This window comes from Entelurus aequoreus, linkage group LG03, assembly GCF_033978785.1.
Source record: "Entelurus aequoreus isolate RoL-2023_Sb linkage group LG03, RoL_Eaeq_v1.1, whole genome shotgun sequence".
NCBI classification, from domain to species: Eukaryota; Metazoa; Chordata; class Actinopteri; order Syngnathiformes; family Syngnathidae; genus Entelurus; species Entelurus aequoreus.
This window is the reverse complement of record NC_084733.1, coordinates 13,159,962-13,178,894: the sequence shown is the minus strand read 5'-3', so window position 1 is coordinate 13,178,894 and position 18,933 is coordinate 13,159,962. Positions and strand designations below refer to the sequence as shown.

The window sequence follows — 18,933 nt, the reverse complement described above, 5'->3', positions numbered from 1 at the left end:
GAAATGAAGGCTATTCCACAAAATTGTTTGGGTGACCCCAAACTTTTGAACGGTAGTGTGTATATATATATATATATATATATATATATATATATATATATATATATATATATATATATATATATATATATATATATATATATATAGAGCTAGAATTCACTGAAAGTCAAGTATTTATTTTGTTTATATATATATAAGAAATACTTTAATTTCAGTGAATTCTAGCTATAAATATACTCCTCCCCCCTAACACCCCCCACCCCCCAACCCCCCAATCTCCTGAATTTGGAGGTCTCAAGGTTGGCAAGTATGCTCTGCTATCTGTTTCCATAGGTTTTTGTAGGAAATCGTATGATAATTAAAGCTCTACATTACCTAACAAAGATATTTCTTTCGAGCTTTTGTTTAACATGTTCGTGGTCATAATTTCAGTATGGTTAGGTTTAAGGGGCAAGCATTAGGGCATTTTTATAAAATGTATCCAACATGTACTTCCTTGGTATGAATGCCCACACTTTTTTGCAAGAACAAATTGATCCTTTGCAACGGATTTGCTATTTGGTTACTATGACTTCAGTGTAACTTTTATTCACCTTAAAGTTCAAGTTAAGGTCCCGTTGGTTGTTTCTTGTGGCCTAGTTGCCACACCTGAACAGTTTTTTCCCCCTCGGCCATCAGACACATGAATAATAACTCCTAACAGTAGTTCCTTGAATTCCTTCTAAGTCTATAACAAGATCTGATAGCTCAATTACAGCTCTTTTTATTACCAAATATGTGTATTGTGTTTTACGTTGCACGATTGCACCAAGAAAAATTCCTAGTTTGTGAACCCGTTCTCAAACAATGGCAATAAAACTATTCTGATTCTGATTCTAAAGCGTGTCAGTTTTCCTTCATTATCCACATTAAATCCACCTTTACCATCATTTCTCCACTATTTGGGCAGTCGTCTAGGGTCCCTGCCCCACCATGACCTCAAAACACCTGCAGGGTTCCTCATCCTGCACTGTAATGTTGCCATATAACAGTCAGCAGGTCATGTGACAGTGCAGAGAGTTAAGAGGAGCGGCAGGAGGGCTAGCTAATGCTCATCAGTAGGAGGCTGCTCGCCAAGCCCAGATCAAACCTTGCAAACCTTGTAACAAGCTAACATTCCTTTTGTGATCTACCACTTGCTGTTTGCTGACTACTCAGCCTTTTCATGTCCTCACCACGCTTGAGGCTCTGCTAAGCTTCCCTGAGCAACAATTTGCTTTGTTCACCATCCTTTCTGCTAGTTGGAGTAAAAAATGTATGTAGTTTACCATCCTTTCTAGTAGTTGGAATACAAAATGTATGTAGTTTACCATCCTTTCTACTAGTTGGAATACAAAAAGTACTTAGTTCACCATCGTTTCAACTACAGTATTTAGATACAAAATTTACTTTGTTCATCATCGTTTGTACAAGTTAGAATAAAACATTTACTTTGTTCATCATTGTTTCTAGTTGTTGGAATAAAGCAATCTTACGTTGTTCACAATAATTTAATAAATGTATTATGTTTACTATCGTTTCTACTAGTTTGGATAAAGAAATACTTTGTTCACCAGTTTTTACTAGTTGGAATAAAACCTTTTGATTTGTTCACCATCGTTTCTTGTTGGAATACAAAATTACTTTGTTGACCATTGTTTTTACGAGTTGGGAACATTTGTTTACTTTATTCACCATCATTTCTACCAGTTGGAATAAAAAATCTACTTTGTTCACCATTATTTTCACTATTTGGAATAATAATGTACTATGTTTACTATCATTACTACTAATTAAAAAAATACTTTGTCCGCCAGTTTCTACTAGTTGGAAAATAAATGTACTATGTTTACTAATTTTAAATAAAAATACTTTCTTCACCCTTGTTTCTATTTGTTAGAATAAAATGATATGCTTTGTTCACCATCCCGAGTTACAATAAATAAAATACTTTGTTCACCATCGTTTCTACTAGTTGGAATTAAAAAAATACTTAGTTCACCATTGTTTTTACGAGTTGGGAAAAAATGTACTTTATTCACCATCATTTCTACCAGTTGGAATCAAAAAAATTACTTTGTTCACCATTATTTTCACTAGTTGGAATAAAAATGTACTATGTTTACTATCATTACTACTAATTTAAAAAATACTTTGTCCGCCAGTTTCTACTAGTTGGAAAACAAATGTACTATGTTAACTATCCATCCATCCATCCATTTTCTACTGCTTATTCCCTTCGGGGTCGCGGGGGCGCTGAAGCCTATCTCAGCTACAATCGGGCGGAAGGCGGGGTACACCCTGGACAAGTCGCCACCTCATCGCAGGGCCAACACAGATAGACAGACAACATTCACACTCAGATTCACACACTATCCTTTCTACTAATTTTAAATAAAAATACTTTGTTCACCCTTGTTTCTATTAGTTGCAATAAAAAGATATGCTTTGTTCACCATCGTTTCCTGAGTTAGAATAAAGAAAATACTTTGTTCACCATCGTTTCTACTAGTTGGAATAAAATAAAAACTTTGTTCACCATTGTTTTTACGAGTTGGGAAAAAAAATTACTTTATTCACCATAATTTCTACCAGTTGGAATCAAAAAAATTACTTTGTTCACCATTATTTTCACTAGTTGGAATAATAATGTACTATGTTTACTATCATTACTACTAATTAAAAAATACTTTGTCCGCCAGTTTCTACTAGTTGGAAAACAAATGTACTATGTTTACTATCGTTTCTACTCATTTTAAATAAAAATACTTTGTTCACCCTTGTTTCTATTAGTTGCAATAAAAAGATATGCTTTGTTCACCATCGTTTCCTGAGTTAGAATAAAGAAAATACTTTGTTCACCATCGTTTCTACTAGTTGTAATACAAAAAAACCCACTTTGTTCACCATTGTTTTTACGAGTTGGGAAAAAATTTACTTTATTCACCATCATTTCTACCAGTTGGAATAAAACAAATACTTTATTAATCATTATTTTCTCTAGATGGAATAATAATGTACTATGTTTACTATCATTACTACTAATTTAAAAAATACTTTGTTCACCAGTTTCTACTAGTTGGAAAACAAATGTACTATGTTTACTATCGTTTCTACTAATTTTAAATAAAAATACTTTGTTTACGCTTCTTTATATTAGTTGCAATAAAAATATATGCTTTGTTCACCATCGTTTCCTGAGTTAGAATAAAGAAAATACTTTGTTCACCATCGTTTCTACTAGTTGGAATACAAAAAACCCACTTTGTTCACCATTGTTTTTAGAGTTGGAGAAAATGTTTATTTTATTTACCATAATTTCTACCAGTTGGAATAAAAAATGTATTTTGTTCACCATTGTTTTCACTTGTTGGAACAATAATGTATTATGTTTACTATCATTACTACTAATATAAAAAATACTTTGTCCGCCAGTTTCTACTAGTTGGAAAACAAATGTACTATGTTTACTATCGTTTCTACTAATTTTAAATAAAAATACTTTGTTCACCCTTGTTTCTATTAGTTGCAATAAAAAGATATGCTTTGTTCACCATCGTTTCCTGAGTTAGAATAAAGAAAATACTTTGTTCACCATCGTTTCTACTAGTTAAAATACAAAAAAACCCACTTTGTTCACCATTGTTTTTACGAGTTGGGAAAAAATGTACTTTATTCACCATCATTTCTACCAGTTGGAATAAAACAAATACTTTATTAATCATTATTTTCTCTAGATGGAATAATAATTTACTATGTTTACTATCATTACTACTAATTTAAAAAATACTTTGTTCACCAGTTTCTACTAGTTGGAAAACAAATGTACTATGTTTACTATCGTTTCTACTAATTTTAAATACAAATACTTTGTTTACGCTTGTTTCTATTAGTTGCAATAAAAATATATGCTTTGTTCACCATCGTTTCCTGAGTTAGAATAAAGAAAATACTTTGTTCACCATCGTTTCTACTAGTTGGAATACAAAAAAACCCACTTTGTTCACCATTGTTTTTAGAGTTGGGAAAAAAATGTACTTTATTTACCATAATTTCTACCAGTTGGAATAAAAAAATTATTTTGTTCACCATTGTTTTCACTAGTTGGAACAATAATGTATTATGTTTACTATCATTACTACTAATTTAAAAAAATACTTTGTTCACCAGTTTCTACTAGTTGGAAAACAAATGTACTATGTTTACTATCGTTTCTACTAATTTTAAATAAAAATACTTTGTTCACCCTTTGTTTCTATTAGTTGCAATAAAAAGATATGCTTTGTTCACCATCGTTTCCTGAGTTAGAATAAAGACAATACTTTGTTCACCATCGTTTCTACTAGTTGGAATACAAAAAAACCCACTTTGTTCACCATTGTTTTTACGAGTTGGGAAAAAATGTACTTTATTCACCATCATTTCTACCAGTTGGAATAAAACAAATACTTTATTAATCATTATTTTCTCTAGATGGAATAATAATGTACTATGTTTACTATCATTACTACTAATTTAAAAAATACTTTGTTCACCAGTTTCTACTAGTTGGAAAACAAATGTACTATGTTTACTATCGTTTCTACTAATTTTAAATAAAAATACTTTGTTTAGGCTTGTTTATATTAGTTGCAATAAAAATATATGCTTTGTTCACCATCGTTTCCTGAGTTAGAATAAAGAAAATACTTTGTTCACCATCGTTTCTACTAGTTGGAATACAAAAAAACCCACTTTGTTCACCATTGTTTTTAGAGTTGGGAAAAAAATGTACTTTACTGGTGAACAAAGTATTTTTTTAAATTAGTAGTAATGATAGTAAACATAATACATTATTGTTCCAACTAGTGAAAACAATGGTGAACAAAATACATTTTTTATTCCAACTGGTAGAATCGAGCATCATTTCTACCAGTTGGAATAAAAAATGTATTTTGTTCACCATTGTTTTCACTAGTTGGAACAATAATGTATTATGTTTACTATCATTACTACTAATTTAAAAAAATACTTTGTTCACCAGTTTCTACTAGTTGGAAAACAAATGTACTATGTTTACTATCGTTTCTATTAATTTTACATAAAAATACTTTGTCCGCCAGTTTCTACTAGTTGGAAAATAAATGTACTATGTTTACTAATTTTAAATAAAAATACTTTGTTTACCCTTGTTTCTATTTGTTAGAATAAAATGATATGCTTTGTTCACCATCGTTTCCCAAGTTAGAATAAAGAAAATACTTTGTTCACCATCGTTTCTACTAGTTGGAATTAAACAAATACTTAGTTCACCATTGTTTTTACGAGTTGGGAAAAAATGTACTTTATTCACCATCATTTCTACCAGTTGGAATTAAAAAAATACTTTATTAATCATTATTTTCTCTAGATGGAATAATAATGTACTATGTTTACTATCATTACTACTAATTAAAAAATACTTTGTCCGCCAGTTTCTACTAGTTGGAAAACAAATGTACTATGTTTACTATCGTTTCTACTAATTTTAAATAAAAATACTTTGTTCACCCTTGTTTCTATTAGTTGCAATAAAAAGATATGCTTTGTTCACCATCGTTTCCTGAGTTAGAATAAAGAAAATACTTTGTTCACCATCGTTTCTACTAGTTGGAATAAAAAAAATACTTTGTTCACCATTGTTTTTAGAGTTGGGGAAAAAAAGTACTTTATTTACCATCATTTCTACCAGTTGGAATAAAAAATGTATTTTGTTCACCATTGTTTTCACTTGTTGGAACAATAATGTATTATATTTACTATCATTACTACTAATTTAAAAAAATACTTTGTTCACCAGTTTCTACTAGTTGGAAAACAAATGTACTATGTTTACTATCGTTTCTATTAATTTTACATAAAAATACTTTGTTCACCCTTGTTTCTATTAGTTGGAATAAAAAAGATACGCTTTGTTCACCATCGTTTCCCGAGTTAGAACAAAGAAAATACGTTGTTCACTATCGTTTCTACTAGTTTGGGATGAAACATGCACTTTGTTCACCATAGTTTCTACTATTTGCAATGAAAAACATACTTTGTTCACCATTGTTTCTACTAGTTGGGATTAAAAATGCACTTTGTTCACCATAGTTTCCACGAGTTGGAATAAAAAATGTGTTCTGTTCATCATCGTTTCTACTTGTTGGAACAACAAATGTACCTTATTCGCCATCGTTTGTACTAGGTGGAATAAAATAATTTATTTGTTCACCTTAGTTTCTATTAGTTGGGTTAAAATAAAATACTTTGGTCACCATCGTTTCTACTAGCTGGAATAAAAAATATAGTTTTTTCACCATCATTTCTACCAGTTGGAAAACAAAATGTTTTCTATTGGAATTTAAAAAAATATTTAGTTTACTAATGTTTCTACTAGTTAAATAATTGTTTTTTGCTTTGTTCACCATTGTTTTTATTAGTTAGAATAAAACAAATATTTTGAATTTCTTTGGTGAGGTTCTCCACATTCATTGAAAGATGGGAGTGCGGTTGCGGCCTATAAAGTACTCTAACATCCAAGCGGCAGCAGGGCGTTTGCAGGGCTGCCAGTTGACGTAAATCTCTATTTTAGTGGTTTCTGTCTTTGGAAATGAAGCGCTGTCTAATCTGGACTCATTTTTCTACATTGTTACACCCCGTTTCCTTTCTGCTGTTTTGACAGCAAAACAAACCCTCGTACGACTGCCTTTTAGGGGATGATGTCAGCGCCAAGAGCGCTCGGCCAGGGAAACACAGAGCTGGCTTTCATGGACCGCCTGGCTCAGCTTCTGTAGGTCCTCCTCGGGATCTCTGGAGGAAACATGGTGCCTGATATTTGGGCTCAGGGTGTAATTAGCACAGAGGATCATAAAGAGGCATTCATGCTGCTGATCATTAGTCCCTTTGCACGTGTTTGACATCAGCGTGCCAGAAAATTACCCTTACTAGTACAAAGTGTACACAGTTCCCAAGTACACTATCATTCACATTTGTAAAGGTTGCTAGTACTACTATTACATCTACGAGTGCTGTATGTACACAATCTAGACAATCTAGTAGGCTACAATAGACCAGAGAACAGTCGAGTGCATTGTATTGTCTCATAAAATATTATTGTACTTCTCAAAATTTTAAATCATTCTCAGATATGCCACAAGTGTTTTTGAATGCTAATGAGCTATGTTTGTCTCTGGCAAAGTATACGTCTCTTAGAAGCACTAATTTGTAATTGATTCTGAACAAGATTCTCGATTCAAACTGATTCTCGCAATCTATTATTGGTTACATTGGTTACATGGAGAAAGCATATGTGTGTTTGTGTATATATATATATATATATATATATATATATATATATATATATATATATATATATATATATATATATATATATATATATATATATATATATATATAGGCCAAAAGTTTGGACACACCTTCTCATTCATGACTATTTACATTGTAGATTGTCACCGAAGGCATCAAAACTATGAATGAACACATGTGGAGTTATGTACTTAACAAAAAAAAGGTGAAATAACTGAAAACATGTTTTCTATTCTAGTTCCTTCAAAATAGCCACCCTTTGCTCTGATTACTTTTTCGCACACTCTCGGCATTCTCTCGATGAGCTTCAAGGGGTAGTCACCTGAAATGGTTTTCACTTCACAGGTGTGCTTGAAACTCATCGAGAGAATGCCAAGTGTGTGTAAAGCAGTAATCAGAGCAAAGGGTGGCTATTTTGAAGAAACTAGAATATAAAACATGTTTTCAGTTATTTCACCTTTTTTTTGTTAAGTACATAACTCCACATGTGTTCATTCATAGTTTTGATGCCTTCAGTGACAATCTACAATGTAAATAGTCATGAAAATAAGGAAAACACATTGAAAGAGGAGAAGGTGTGTCCAAACTTTTCGCCTGTACTGTATATATATACAGTATATATTATATATATATATATTGTTGCAGGTGCACAAAAAATGGATATATAAGTGCACAAAAGATGGATGGATGGATGGATTATATATATATATATATATATATATATATATATATATATATATATATATATATATATATATATATATATATATATATATATATATATATATATATATATATATAAAATCCATCCATTCATCCATCCGTTTTTTGTGCACCCCTATTTTTAACATAATATATATATATATATACAGTGGGGCAAAAAAGTATTTAGTCAGCCACCCATTGACAATCAATGGGTGGCTGACTAAATACTTTTTTGCCCCACTGTATATATATATAAGTGCACAAAAAATGGATGGATATATATAAAAAATGGATGGATGGATTGATGGAGGGATTTTATATGTATATATATATATATATATATATATATATATATATATATATATATATATATATATATATATCCCCATCCATCCATTTTTTGTGCACTTATATATATATATATATGTATGTATATATATATATATATATATATATATATATATATATATATATATATATATATATATATATATATATAAGTGCACAAAAAATGGATGGATGGATGGATATATATATATATATATAAAATCCATCCATCCATTTTTTGTGCACCCCTATTTTTAGCATAATATTATATATATATATATATATAAATATATATATATATATATATAAATAATGTATATATATATATAATGTATATATATATATCCATCCATTTTTTGTGCGTATTCACTGAAGAAAAAATAATTGATCAAACCTGCAACAACCATGACTGCAGTTGTGATTCTAAGATGTGTAGCGAAGCCTGTTTTACAAAGTTGGTGTTTCCTGAATGCTAGTGTATAAGAACACCTTTAAGACTCAATACATATTTACTTTGCTTTCCTCTGCAGACATTCACAGCTTGGTGTAACTCTCACTTAAGGAAAGCAGGCACACAAATCGAGAACATCGAGGAGGACTTTCGGGACGGGCTCAAACTGATGCTCCTATTGGAGGTCATCTCTGGTAAAAAAGGAGAAAAGGCGGTCGTAATTCTAACTTAAAACATTAACTTGAAGGCTATTTTTTCTTTTCGCTTTAAGGGGAACGTCTGGCCAAACCAGAGCGAGGCAAGATGAGAGTCCACAAGATCTCCAACGTCAACAAAGCGCTCGACTTCATCGCCAGCAAAGGAGTCAAGCTGGTGTCCATTGGTGCTGAGGGTGAGTTCACTTTGACTTTTCAGTCTAAATCTATTCGACGTCAGCCCTCAGTCAGAGCCTCCGCGCCTCCTCCTCTTTTTTGTCACGGTTGCAGCTCATGGGTCTGACAGTGCGGCAAAAACAACCTTCAGGGTCCGATGCTGCTCATTGTGCACAAATAACTCCACAGCAAACACGCGTGCAGAGCAGACATGATCCCTAGATCCATCAGCAGCACTTGTTGTTTTTGGAGATTAGAGTCAATTGCAGAACCTGCAATGTGATGTAGTGCATGCCTTTCATGTCTGCAAAAACTCTACACACCATGTTTGAAGTAACATTTTCACTGCCACGCGAGTGTAAAAAGAAGTTAAGCATTTAGCACCCGACTTGTGCAGGGTGTACACCGCCTTCCGCCCGAATGCAGCTGAGATAGGCTCCGGCACCCGCCGCGACCCCGAAAGGGACAAGCGGTAGAAAATGGGTGGATGGATGGCATTTAGCACCCACAGATTTCATGTTATCAAGACGTAAAAGTGTGAAAAGAAGTTGAACACTGTAAAAAAGATGATGCTTTTGATTGATTGATTGATTGAGACTTTTATTAGTAGGTTGCACAGTGAAGTACATATTCCGTACAATTGACCACTAAATGGTAACACCCGAATAAGTTTTTCAACTTGTTTGAGTCGGGGTCCACTTAAATTGATTCATGATACAGATATATACTATCAGATATATACTATCATCATAATACAGTCATCACACAAGATAATCACATTGAATTATTTACATTATGTACAATCCGGGGTGTGGATGGGGGGGCGGGGGGGTAGGTTTGGTTGTTATCATCAGTCATCCACAATTGAGAACAGAGAAATGGATTTTGGAACAGTGTAGGTCTGACTTGGTAGGATATGGACATCAAGTAGTGGACATAGAGAGAGAGAGAGAGAGAGAGAGAGAGAGATCAGAAGGCATAAGAAAAAGTATCTGCATTTGATTGTTTACATTTGATTATTAGCAATCCGGGGAGGGTGTTAGTTTAGGGTTGTAGCTGATCATTTGCTTATTACGCTTACTTCCTGTTATGAACGCAGAAGATAAAGTAAAGCACGGGTGTTATTACAGGTGTTGTTTTTTTAGTCATAAAATTAGCATGAATATGCAAAATATTAACGCATATATCGGCCGATAATATCGGCAGACCGATATTATCGGCCGATATATGCGTTAAAATGTAATATCGGAAATTATCGGTATCGTTTTTTTTATTATCGGTATCGTTTTTTATTTTTTTTTATTTTTTAATTAAATTAACATAAAAAACACAATTAGTGCACCAACCCAAAAAACCTCCCTCCCCCATTTACACTCATTCACACAAAAGGGTTGTTTCTTTCTGTTATTAATATTCTGGCTCCTACATTATATATCAATACAGTCTGCAAGGGATACAGTCCGTAAGCACACATGATTGTGCGTGCTGCTGGTCCACTAATAGTACTAACCTTTAACAGTTAATTTTACTAATTTTCATTCATTACTAGTTTCTATGTAACTGTTTTTATATTGTTGTACTTTCTTTTTTATTCAAGAAAATGTTTTTAATTTATTTATCTTATTTTACTAATTTTTTTAAAAGTACCTTATCTTCACCATACCTGGTTGTCCAAATTAGGCATAATAATGTGTTAATTCCACGACTGCATATATCGGTTGATATCGGTATCGGTTGATATCGGTATCGGTAATTAAAGAGTTGGACAATATCGCCATTATCGGACATCCCTACAGAATATATATACATACTGCACAATTTGAGTAGGACAAAAAAGATTTTGCTGTAGATGTTGGGAGAGATATATGCCATACATACCTTGATTTAAAAATCCTCTGTGGAGGTCTTGCTCCTCCGGGTTCTCTGGACCACCAATGACGGACATGACAGCCGTGTTCATCTTTACGAACAATGATAAGTTGTGCTTTTCAGCAATGTTCAAGTTTCTCTCGCTCGTTCTCCACCATCAACCACCTCCTCTCCTTCCCGACCGCTGCCTTTAACAGAGCTGTGTCATCTACGCACCTGTCACTAATCTCGAAGCAAATCCTGACACACCCCGCTTAGCTGCAATTCCGCTGGCCACGCCCCCCCAGCGAACTTTTTGATTTACAAACGTTTACATTGAGCCAAATGTACCTCTGTGCGCGAACCATGTTTCTGTTTACGAACGTTTCATTTATTCATTTTGTGGTCCGCCTGCAGAAACCCTCCACTCACGTCACTTGCTGCACAGTACACTACTCGTCACTAATCAGTGCTTCAGCGGTTGTGCCTTTTTTTCTGTGTTTTTGCCCTAATGACAAGTTTTGTCCATTTTCCTTACTCAATATGAGTCCCAAAAACACAACAGACCAGCGTGGAAAGAAAGAGGGAATCGCTGTGGAGTTAAAAACGTATTTTTCGGAGTATAAGTCGCTCCGGAGTATAAGTCGCACCGGCCGAAAATGCATAATAAAGAAGGAAAAAAACATTTATAAGTCGCACTGGAGTATAAGTCGCATTTTTGGGGGAAATGTATTTGATAAAACCCAACACCAAGAATAGACATTTGAAAGGCAATTTAAAATAAATAAAGAATAGTGAACAACAGGCTGAATAAGTGTACGTTATATGAGGCATAAATAACCAACTGAGAACGTGCCTGGTATGTTAACGTAACATATTATGGTAAGAGTCATTCAAATAACTATAACATATAGAACATGCTATACGTTTACCAAACAATCTGTCACTCCTAATCGCTAAATAACATGAAATCTTAGACGTCTAGTCCAGTGGTTCTTAACCTGGGTTCGATCGAACCCTAGGGGTTCGGTGAATCGGGCTCAGGAGTTCGGCGGAGGTCAAGACACACCCGACTCATCGTGTAAATAAAAACTTCTCCTTATTGGCGTATTAAGGATACGGCAACAGCAGAAGTCACACTGATTTGCAGGTGTGTAATTTGTTGTGAGTTTATGCACTGTGTTGGTTTTGTTGTTTGAACAAGGTGATGTTCATGCACGGTTCATTTTGTGCACCAGTAAAAAACATGGTCACACTTTAGTACGGGGAACATATTCACCATTAATTAGTTGCTTCTTAACATGCAAATTAGTAACATATTGGCTCTTAACTAGTCATTATTAAGTACTTATTAATGCTTTATTCGGCATGGCCTTATTATAACCCTAACCCTCTAACCCTGGCCCTAACCCTCTAACCTTAACCCTAACCAAATAACTCTAAATTAAGTCTTTGTTACTTACAATATGTTCCCTTAATGTCCAAAAAACTCTAAATTAAGTCTTTGTTACTTAGAATATGTTCCTCATACTTAAGTGTTACCAAAAACATATACAGTAACTTCGTCTTGAATTTGAAGAAAAAAAAACATTTTTCACTAAAGCAGGGTTTGGTGAATGCGCATATGAAACTGGTGGGGTTCGGTACCTCCAACAAGGTTAAGAACCACTGGTCTAGTCTCTTACGTGAATGAGCTAAATAATATTATTTGATATTTTACGATAATGTGTTAATAATTTCACACATAAGTCGCTCCTGAGTATAAGTCGCACCCCCGGCCAAAACTATGAAAAAAAACTGCGACTTATAGTCCGAAAAATACGGTATTTGCGACGAATACATTAATGGTGCTGACAAGTATGGAATACTTGACAAATCAGGGTTGGACGACAGCAAGCTGTAATTGTAATGAGTAAGCAAAGATTTAATTCAAATAAATATTGAACATTTTAAAGTGCATTTTTAAAATGTCTTTTTTTGTTGCCATCACATGATCACAGCATTCTCACTCGTTCGTCCGTGTTGATGGGCTCATATTGTACATCAGATTTGAAGCTGAAATTTTCCCACAACGGCATTGTAATCATATTTTGTCTTTCTAATTTTTGTTACAAGTCACGAAAAACAAAGTGCATTTTTCACTACATTACCGTTCAAAAGTTTGGGGTCACATTGAAATGTCCTTATTTTTGAAGGAAAAGCACTGTACTTTTCAATGAAGATAACTTTAAACTAGTCTTAACTTTAAAGAAACACACTCTATACATTGCTAATGTGGTAAATGACTATTCTAGCTGCAAATGTCTGGTTTTTGGTGCAATATCTACATAGGTGTATAGAGGCCCATTTCCAGCAACTATCACTCCAGTGTTCTAATGGTACAATGTGTTTGCTCATTGGCTCAGAAGGCTAATTGATGATTAGAAAACCCTTGTGCAATCATGTTCACACATCTGAAAACAGTTTAGCTCGTTACAGAAGCTACAAAACTGACCTTCCTTTGAGCAGATTGAGTTTCTGGAGCATCACATTTGTGGGGTCAATTAAACGCTCAAAATGGCCAGAAAAAGAGAACTTTCATCTGAAACTCGACAGTCTATTCTTGTTCTTAGAAATGAAGGCTATTCCACAAAATTGTTTGGGTGACCCCAAACTTTTGAACGGTAGTGTAGGTTGCATGTTGTCAAGTTTTGTTGCTATCACGTGATCACGTAGGGCTGCACGATTATGGGCAAAATATTAATCCTGATTTTTTTTTTTTTTTTATCAATACTGAAATCACGATTATTAATCACAATTATTTACTATTAATAAAACATATTTTATTGCACTTTTTATTTTAAACAAACAATTTGTAAACTTGGCTTTCATTTCAAAATGAAACTATAAAAGCAATTAATTAATAATAAAATAAATGCACAAAAGACAAAGGGCTAACTAAGATAAATATGTCATTGTAGAGTGCGATCATAAAGTGCATCAAGTATTACGCACCAAATTATTTCCATTTCAACTTTTTCACTTTTTGTTTTGCATACCATATATTTTATTTAAACATTTGTTTTTATTTAAAGGGGGCTAATGATGATTTTTTTTTTACATTTAAAACTCTTCTTTTATAGTTTCATTTTGAAATGAAAGCCAAGTTTACAAATGAAACATGTTTTGGATAAGCTTTGTCTTTTACATTTTGCGTACATTTCACACCACAGTCAGTTTTTTCACCCGTTTTTTGAATCTGTCTGCAAAACTGGTTGTTTGTGAAGGCGTTTCCAGATTGGGATGGCTACCAAATATGGTAATTTTTGGCGCTCCGGTTCCGGCGCCAATTCATATGCCATGTTACAATACCTTAGTTGTGCGTGACGTCACGCCCGGTTGCCACCTGGTGATCACTCCAGCAGCACTGAAAGTGGACTCAGCCAAACTACCTCTAGGTAATGTTGCAATTTTCAATGCTAACAAAGAAATTGACTCTAAAACGCTCCAACATAAGTTAAGTAAGCTCTCTATTTTTTCCAAAAATGCGCAGGTTTGATGCTAATATACATTGACCTTACTATTGACATGCTACTTTTGAGACTTTTATTAGTAGGTTGCACAGTGAAGTACATATTCCGTACAATTGACCACTAAATGGTAACACCCGAATAAGTTTTTCAACTTGTTTAAGTCGGGGTCCACTTAAATTGATTCATGATACAGATATATACTATCATATATACTATCATCATAATACAGTCATCACACAAGATAATCACATTGAATTATTTACATCATTTACAATCAGGGGTGTGGAGGGAAGGGGGGGGGGGGTAGGATATGGACATCAAGTAGTGGACATAGAGAGAGAGAGAGAGAGAGAGAGAGAGAGATCAGAAGGCATAAGAAAAAGTATCTGCATTTGATTGTTTACATTTGATTATTAGCAATCCAGGGAGGGTGTTAGTTTAGGGTTGTAGCTGCCTGGAGGTGAACTTTTATTGCGGTTTTGAAGGAGGATAGAGCTGCCCTTTCTTTTATACCTGTTGGGAGCGCATTCCATTAGCGCATTAGCGATTTTACATGGCAATTTTAACACCTCCAAATTTGTTAATAAAAAACTACAACAAAGAGGCACATTACAATCAAACAGCGGGTGTGTACTAAGTACAATACTTACAGTATTAACACTTTTTAGGGCGCAACAAAAGACTAGATTCAGCAAAGACAAGCCAACACACCATAAACTATACACTACTGCCATCTAATGTCTTGGCAACTCCAATTGAGACTTAGAAATGTAATAATAAAACAAGATATAACCACTGGACAGCAGTTATCATAATCTGCTCACTTTTAAATGTTGCAATAAAAAAGATTTTATCATCAAAAAAGTTTTATATTTCTTAACACACACAAAAGAACCGAAAATTGGTACCCGCTGAGTCCCAGGTACCAGGAATTGGAATTATGGTACACTTTTTAATTATAGTACATTTGTATTAGTCATATAGTATATGTATAATAAGTTGTTATCACAATTTTTTCCAGACACAGTCGAAAATAAACTTGAAAAACGTTATATTGATTCGCCGGTCATATCATGACCAGCGGCATTGAACAAATGTTTTACGTCACTACATGTTGCACGTCGCTGGTATTTTGTGAATGCCAAAATTATATGACAATAATACTTCGTACTACCTTTTTTGTGTTTCCTTATTGCCTAAAGCAGGGGAGAAGAGCTCCTCTCCCCCCGGTTGAGAGCTCGACCCAATGCCCAAATAAGGACATCCACCTCGCTTTGTGGGCTACGAGATGACTGCAAAATTCAGCGAATAAAGGCATCCAAAATTGTATGCAAGCTTCCACCTAAACGCATGAACCTTATGCTTTGATTCTTTGACATTGTTTACCATGAGTATCCAAATTTATAATAACTTACATACTTCATCAAAGGTCCTCTTTTAAAAGCATGTTACATGTTAAAATGGTGCTGTTTTTGTGGGTGGGGGGCAAGCACCAATCAAATTGAGCCTAAATCATTTCCATTGGGATAATTGATTTGAGTATTTTAGGTTACGAGCTCACAGTCAGTCAATCAATAAAACGTTATTTATAAAACTCTTTTTATACATAAAAGAAATGCAACACAAAGTGTTCTACAGAGTGACTATCAATCACACAGGCAAACAAACAAATGCATGGCTGAGTACAGAGGAGCCAGGTGAAGAAACACCATCACAGGAGCCCTCTGCACCAGGAGATCACCAGACCACGGCCACTAGGACGCTGACAAAAAAGCGCCCCAACAGCCTGATGCAGAGGGCTCCTTCTTAGGAACGCTAGAATCATAAAACATTTAAAATAGTATGAATCGTGAGTAGGAATAAAGTATAAAATATAGGTAAAACATATTATTAAAATAGAAAATATTTATACAGGGATGTATGTTGGTTTTATAAATATTTCCCCAAACTTCTGCACAGTAACTTAAGTAAGAATAAATGAGTGAATAGTAGAGTTGCTGGAGGGATTTCCCATCTAGCTCTTGTCGTGCTTTTGCCAGCACTCAAATGCTTCTTGATAATTCGAAATTAATATATTTAATATGGGCTTTCCAATTTTATTTTTCTTCAATTATTACACCGAGGAATTTACTTTGCTCAACTCGCTCAATGTTAATCCCATCCATCATCATTTTTATTTGTGTATTTATCTTCTTATTTCCAAATAGAATTCTATTTGTTTTACTTAAATGTAGAGACAACTTGTTCCTTTTGAACCATGTTTGCATTTTCATCTGGGCGGGCTTCTGTGTTTGTAGCGGGCTGTCTCCAGGTAATGTTGCAATTTTCATGCTAACAAACTACGCATGCTTGATAGAAATCAGAATCAAATCGCTTAAAAGTCAAGCTCCACTTTTCAAAATCCGTTAGCTCGATGCTAATTTGCATTATATGTGCCATGTACATGCTACAGATTAGCATTAGCGTTTTTGCATGGCGATTTGAATACCTCAAAATTTGGTAATGAAAACTAAAACTAAGTTGCATGTTACAATAAAACACCTGATGTGTAATATGTACTATACTTACTAGAGATGTCCGATAACATCGGGCTGCCGATATTATCGGCCGATAAATGCTTTAAAATTTAATATCGGAAATTATCGGTATCGGTTTAAAAAAGTAAAAGTTATGACTTTTTAAAACGCAGCTGTACGAAGTACAGAGCACCAATAAACCTTTAAGGCACTGCCTTTGCATGCCGACCCAATCACATAATACCTACGGCTTTTCACACACAAGTGAATGCAAGGCCTACTTGGTCAACAGCCATACAGGTCACACTGAGGGTGGCCGTATAAACAACTTTAACACTGTTACAAATGTGCGCCACACTGTGAACCCACACCAAACAAGAATGACAAACACATTTCGGGAGAACATCCGCACCGTAACACAACATAAACACAACAGAACAAATACCCAGAACCCCTTGCAGCACTAACTCTTCCGGGACACTACAATATACCACCCCCCACCCCCACCTTAACACCGCCCCCCCAACCCCGCCCACCTCAACCTCCTCATGCTCTCTCAGGGAGAGCATGTCCCAAATTCCAAGCTGCTGTTTTGAGGCATGTTTAAAAAAAATAATGCACTTTGTGACTTCAATAATAAATATGGCAGTGCCATGTTGGCATTTTTTTCCATAACTTGAGTTGATTTATTTTGGAAAACCTTGTTACATTGTTTAATGCATCCAGCGGGGCATCACAACAAAATTAGGCATAATAATGTGTTAATTCCACGACTGTATATATCGGTATCGGTTGATATCGGAATCGGTAATTAAGAGTTGGACAATATCGGAATATCGGATATCGGCAAAAAAGCCATTATCGGACATCTCTACTAACAAACCACGCATGCTTGATAGAAAGCGCTCAAAAGTCAAGCTCCACTTTTCAAAATGCGTTAGCTCGATGCTAATTTGCATTAGATGTGCCATATACATGCTACAGATTAGCATTAGCGTTTTTGCATGGCGATTTTAACACCTCAAAATTTGGTAATGAAAACTACTCAGTGGCCTAGTGGTTAGAGTGTCCGCCCTGAGATCGGTAGGTTGTGAGTTCAAACCCCGGCCGGGTCATACCAAAGACTATAAAAATGGGACCCATTACCTCCCTGCTTGGCACTCAGCATCAAGGGTTGGAATTGGGGGTTAAATCACCAAAAATGATTCCCGGGCGCGGCTACGCTGCTGCCCACTGCTCCCCTCACCTCCCAGGGGGTGATCAAGGGGATGGGTCAAATGCAGAGGACAAATTTCACCACACCTAGTGTGTGTGTGACAATCATTGGTACTTTAACTTTAACTTTAACTTAACTTTAACTTAAAACTAAGTTGCATGTTACAATAAAACACCTGGTGTGTAATATGTACTATACTTACAGTATAAGCACTTTTTAGGACATAACAAGAGATTGGCAGATTGACCTTGCTGACCAAAACGACTTCCTGACTGCGGCAACACACCAAAAAAAAAAAATAGAAATGAATGTAAACTTGCAATTGTAAGAAAACAAGCTGTAACAACTGGAGCGCACAGTTCTCATTATCAGCTCACTGTTAAATGTCAGAAGGGACCTATTACACCAGGTGTGAATGAATGATGGGTTCCCCAATTCTCTGTGAGCGCTTTGAGTATCTAACAATGGAAAAGCGCGATATAAAATCTAATCCATTATTATTATTATTATAAAATCTAATCCATTATTATTATTATTATATTCATTTTCGGCCCTTTGTATTTAATCTTTGTTCTCCTATAAAGCAGATACACACGATTACTGGCACAAAAGGCTTTGTGTATCTTTGTAGATCTGCATCACT

The 18,933-nt window shown here is 34.6% G+C and overlaps 1 protein-coding gene across 4 annotated transcripts in view; it reads left to right on the top strand.

The window, feature by feature from the left end:
• actn1 (actinin, alpha 1) overlaps positions 1–18,933 on the top strand; it is a 118,012-nt gene that overhangs the window by 39,587 nt on the left and 59,492 nt on the right. For all 4 annotated transcript variants that reach the window (XM_062041261.1, XM_062041262.1, XM_062041260.1 and 1 more), the window contains exons 2-3: positions 8,907–9,021; positions 9,099–9,218. In XM_062041261.1, coding sequence (XP_061897245.1) covers positions 8,907–9,021; positions 9,099–9,218 — 235 coding nt within the window. The remainder of the gene's footprint in view (positions 1–8,906; positions 9,022–9,098; positions 9,219–18,933) is intronic.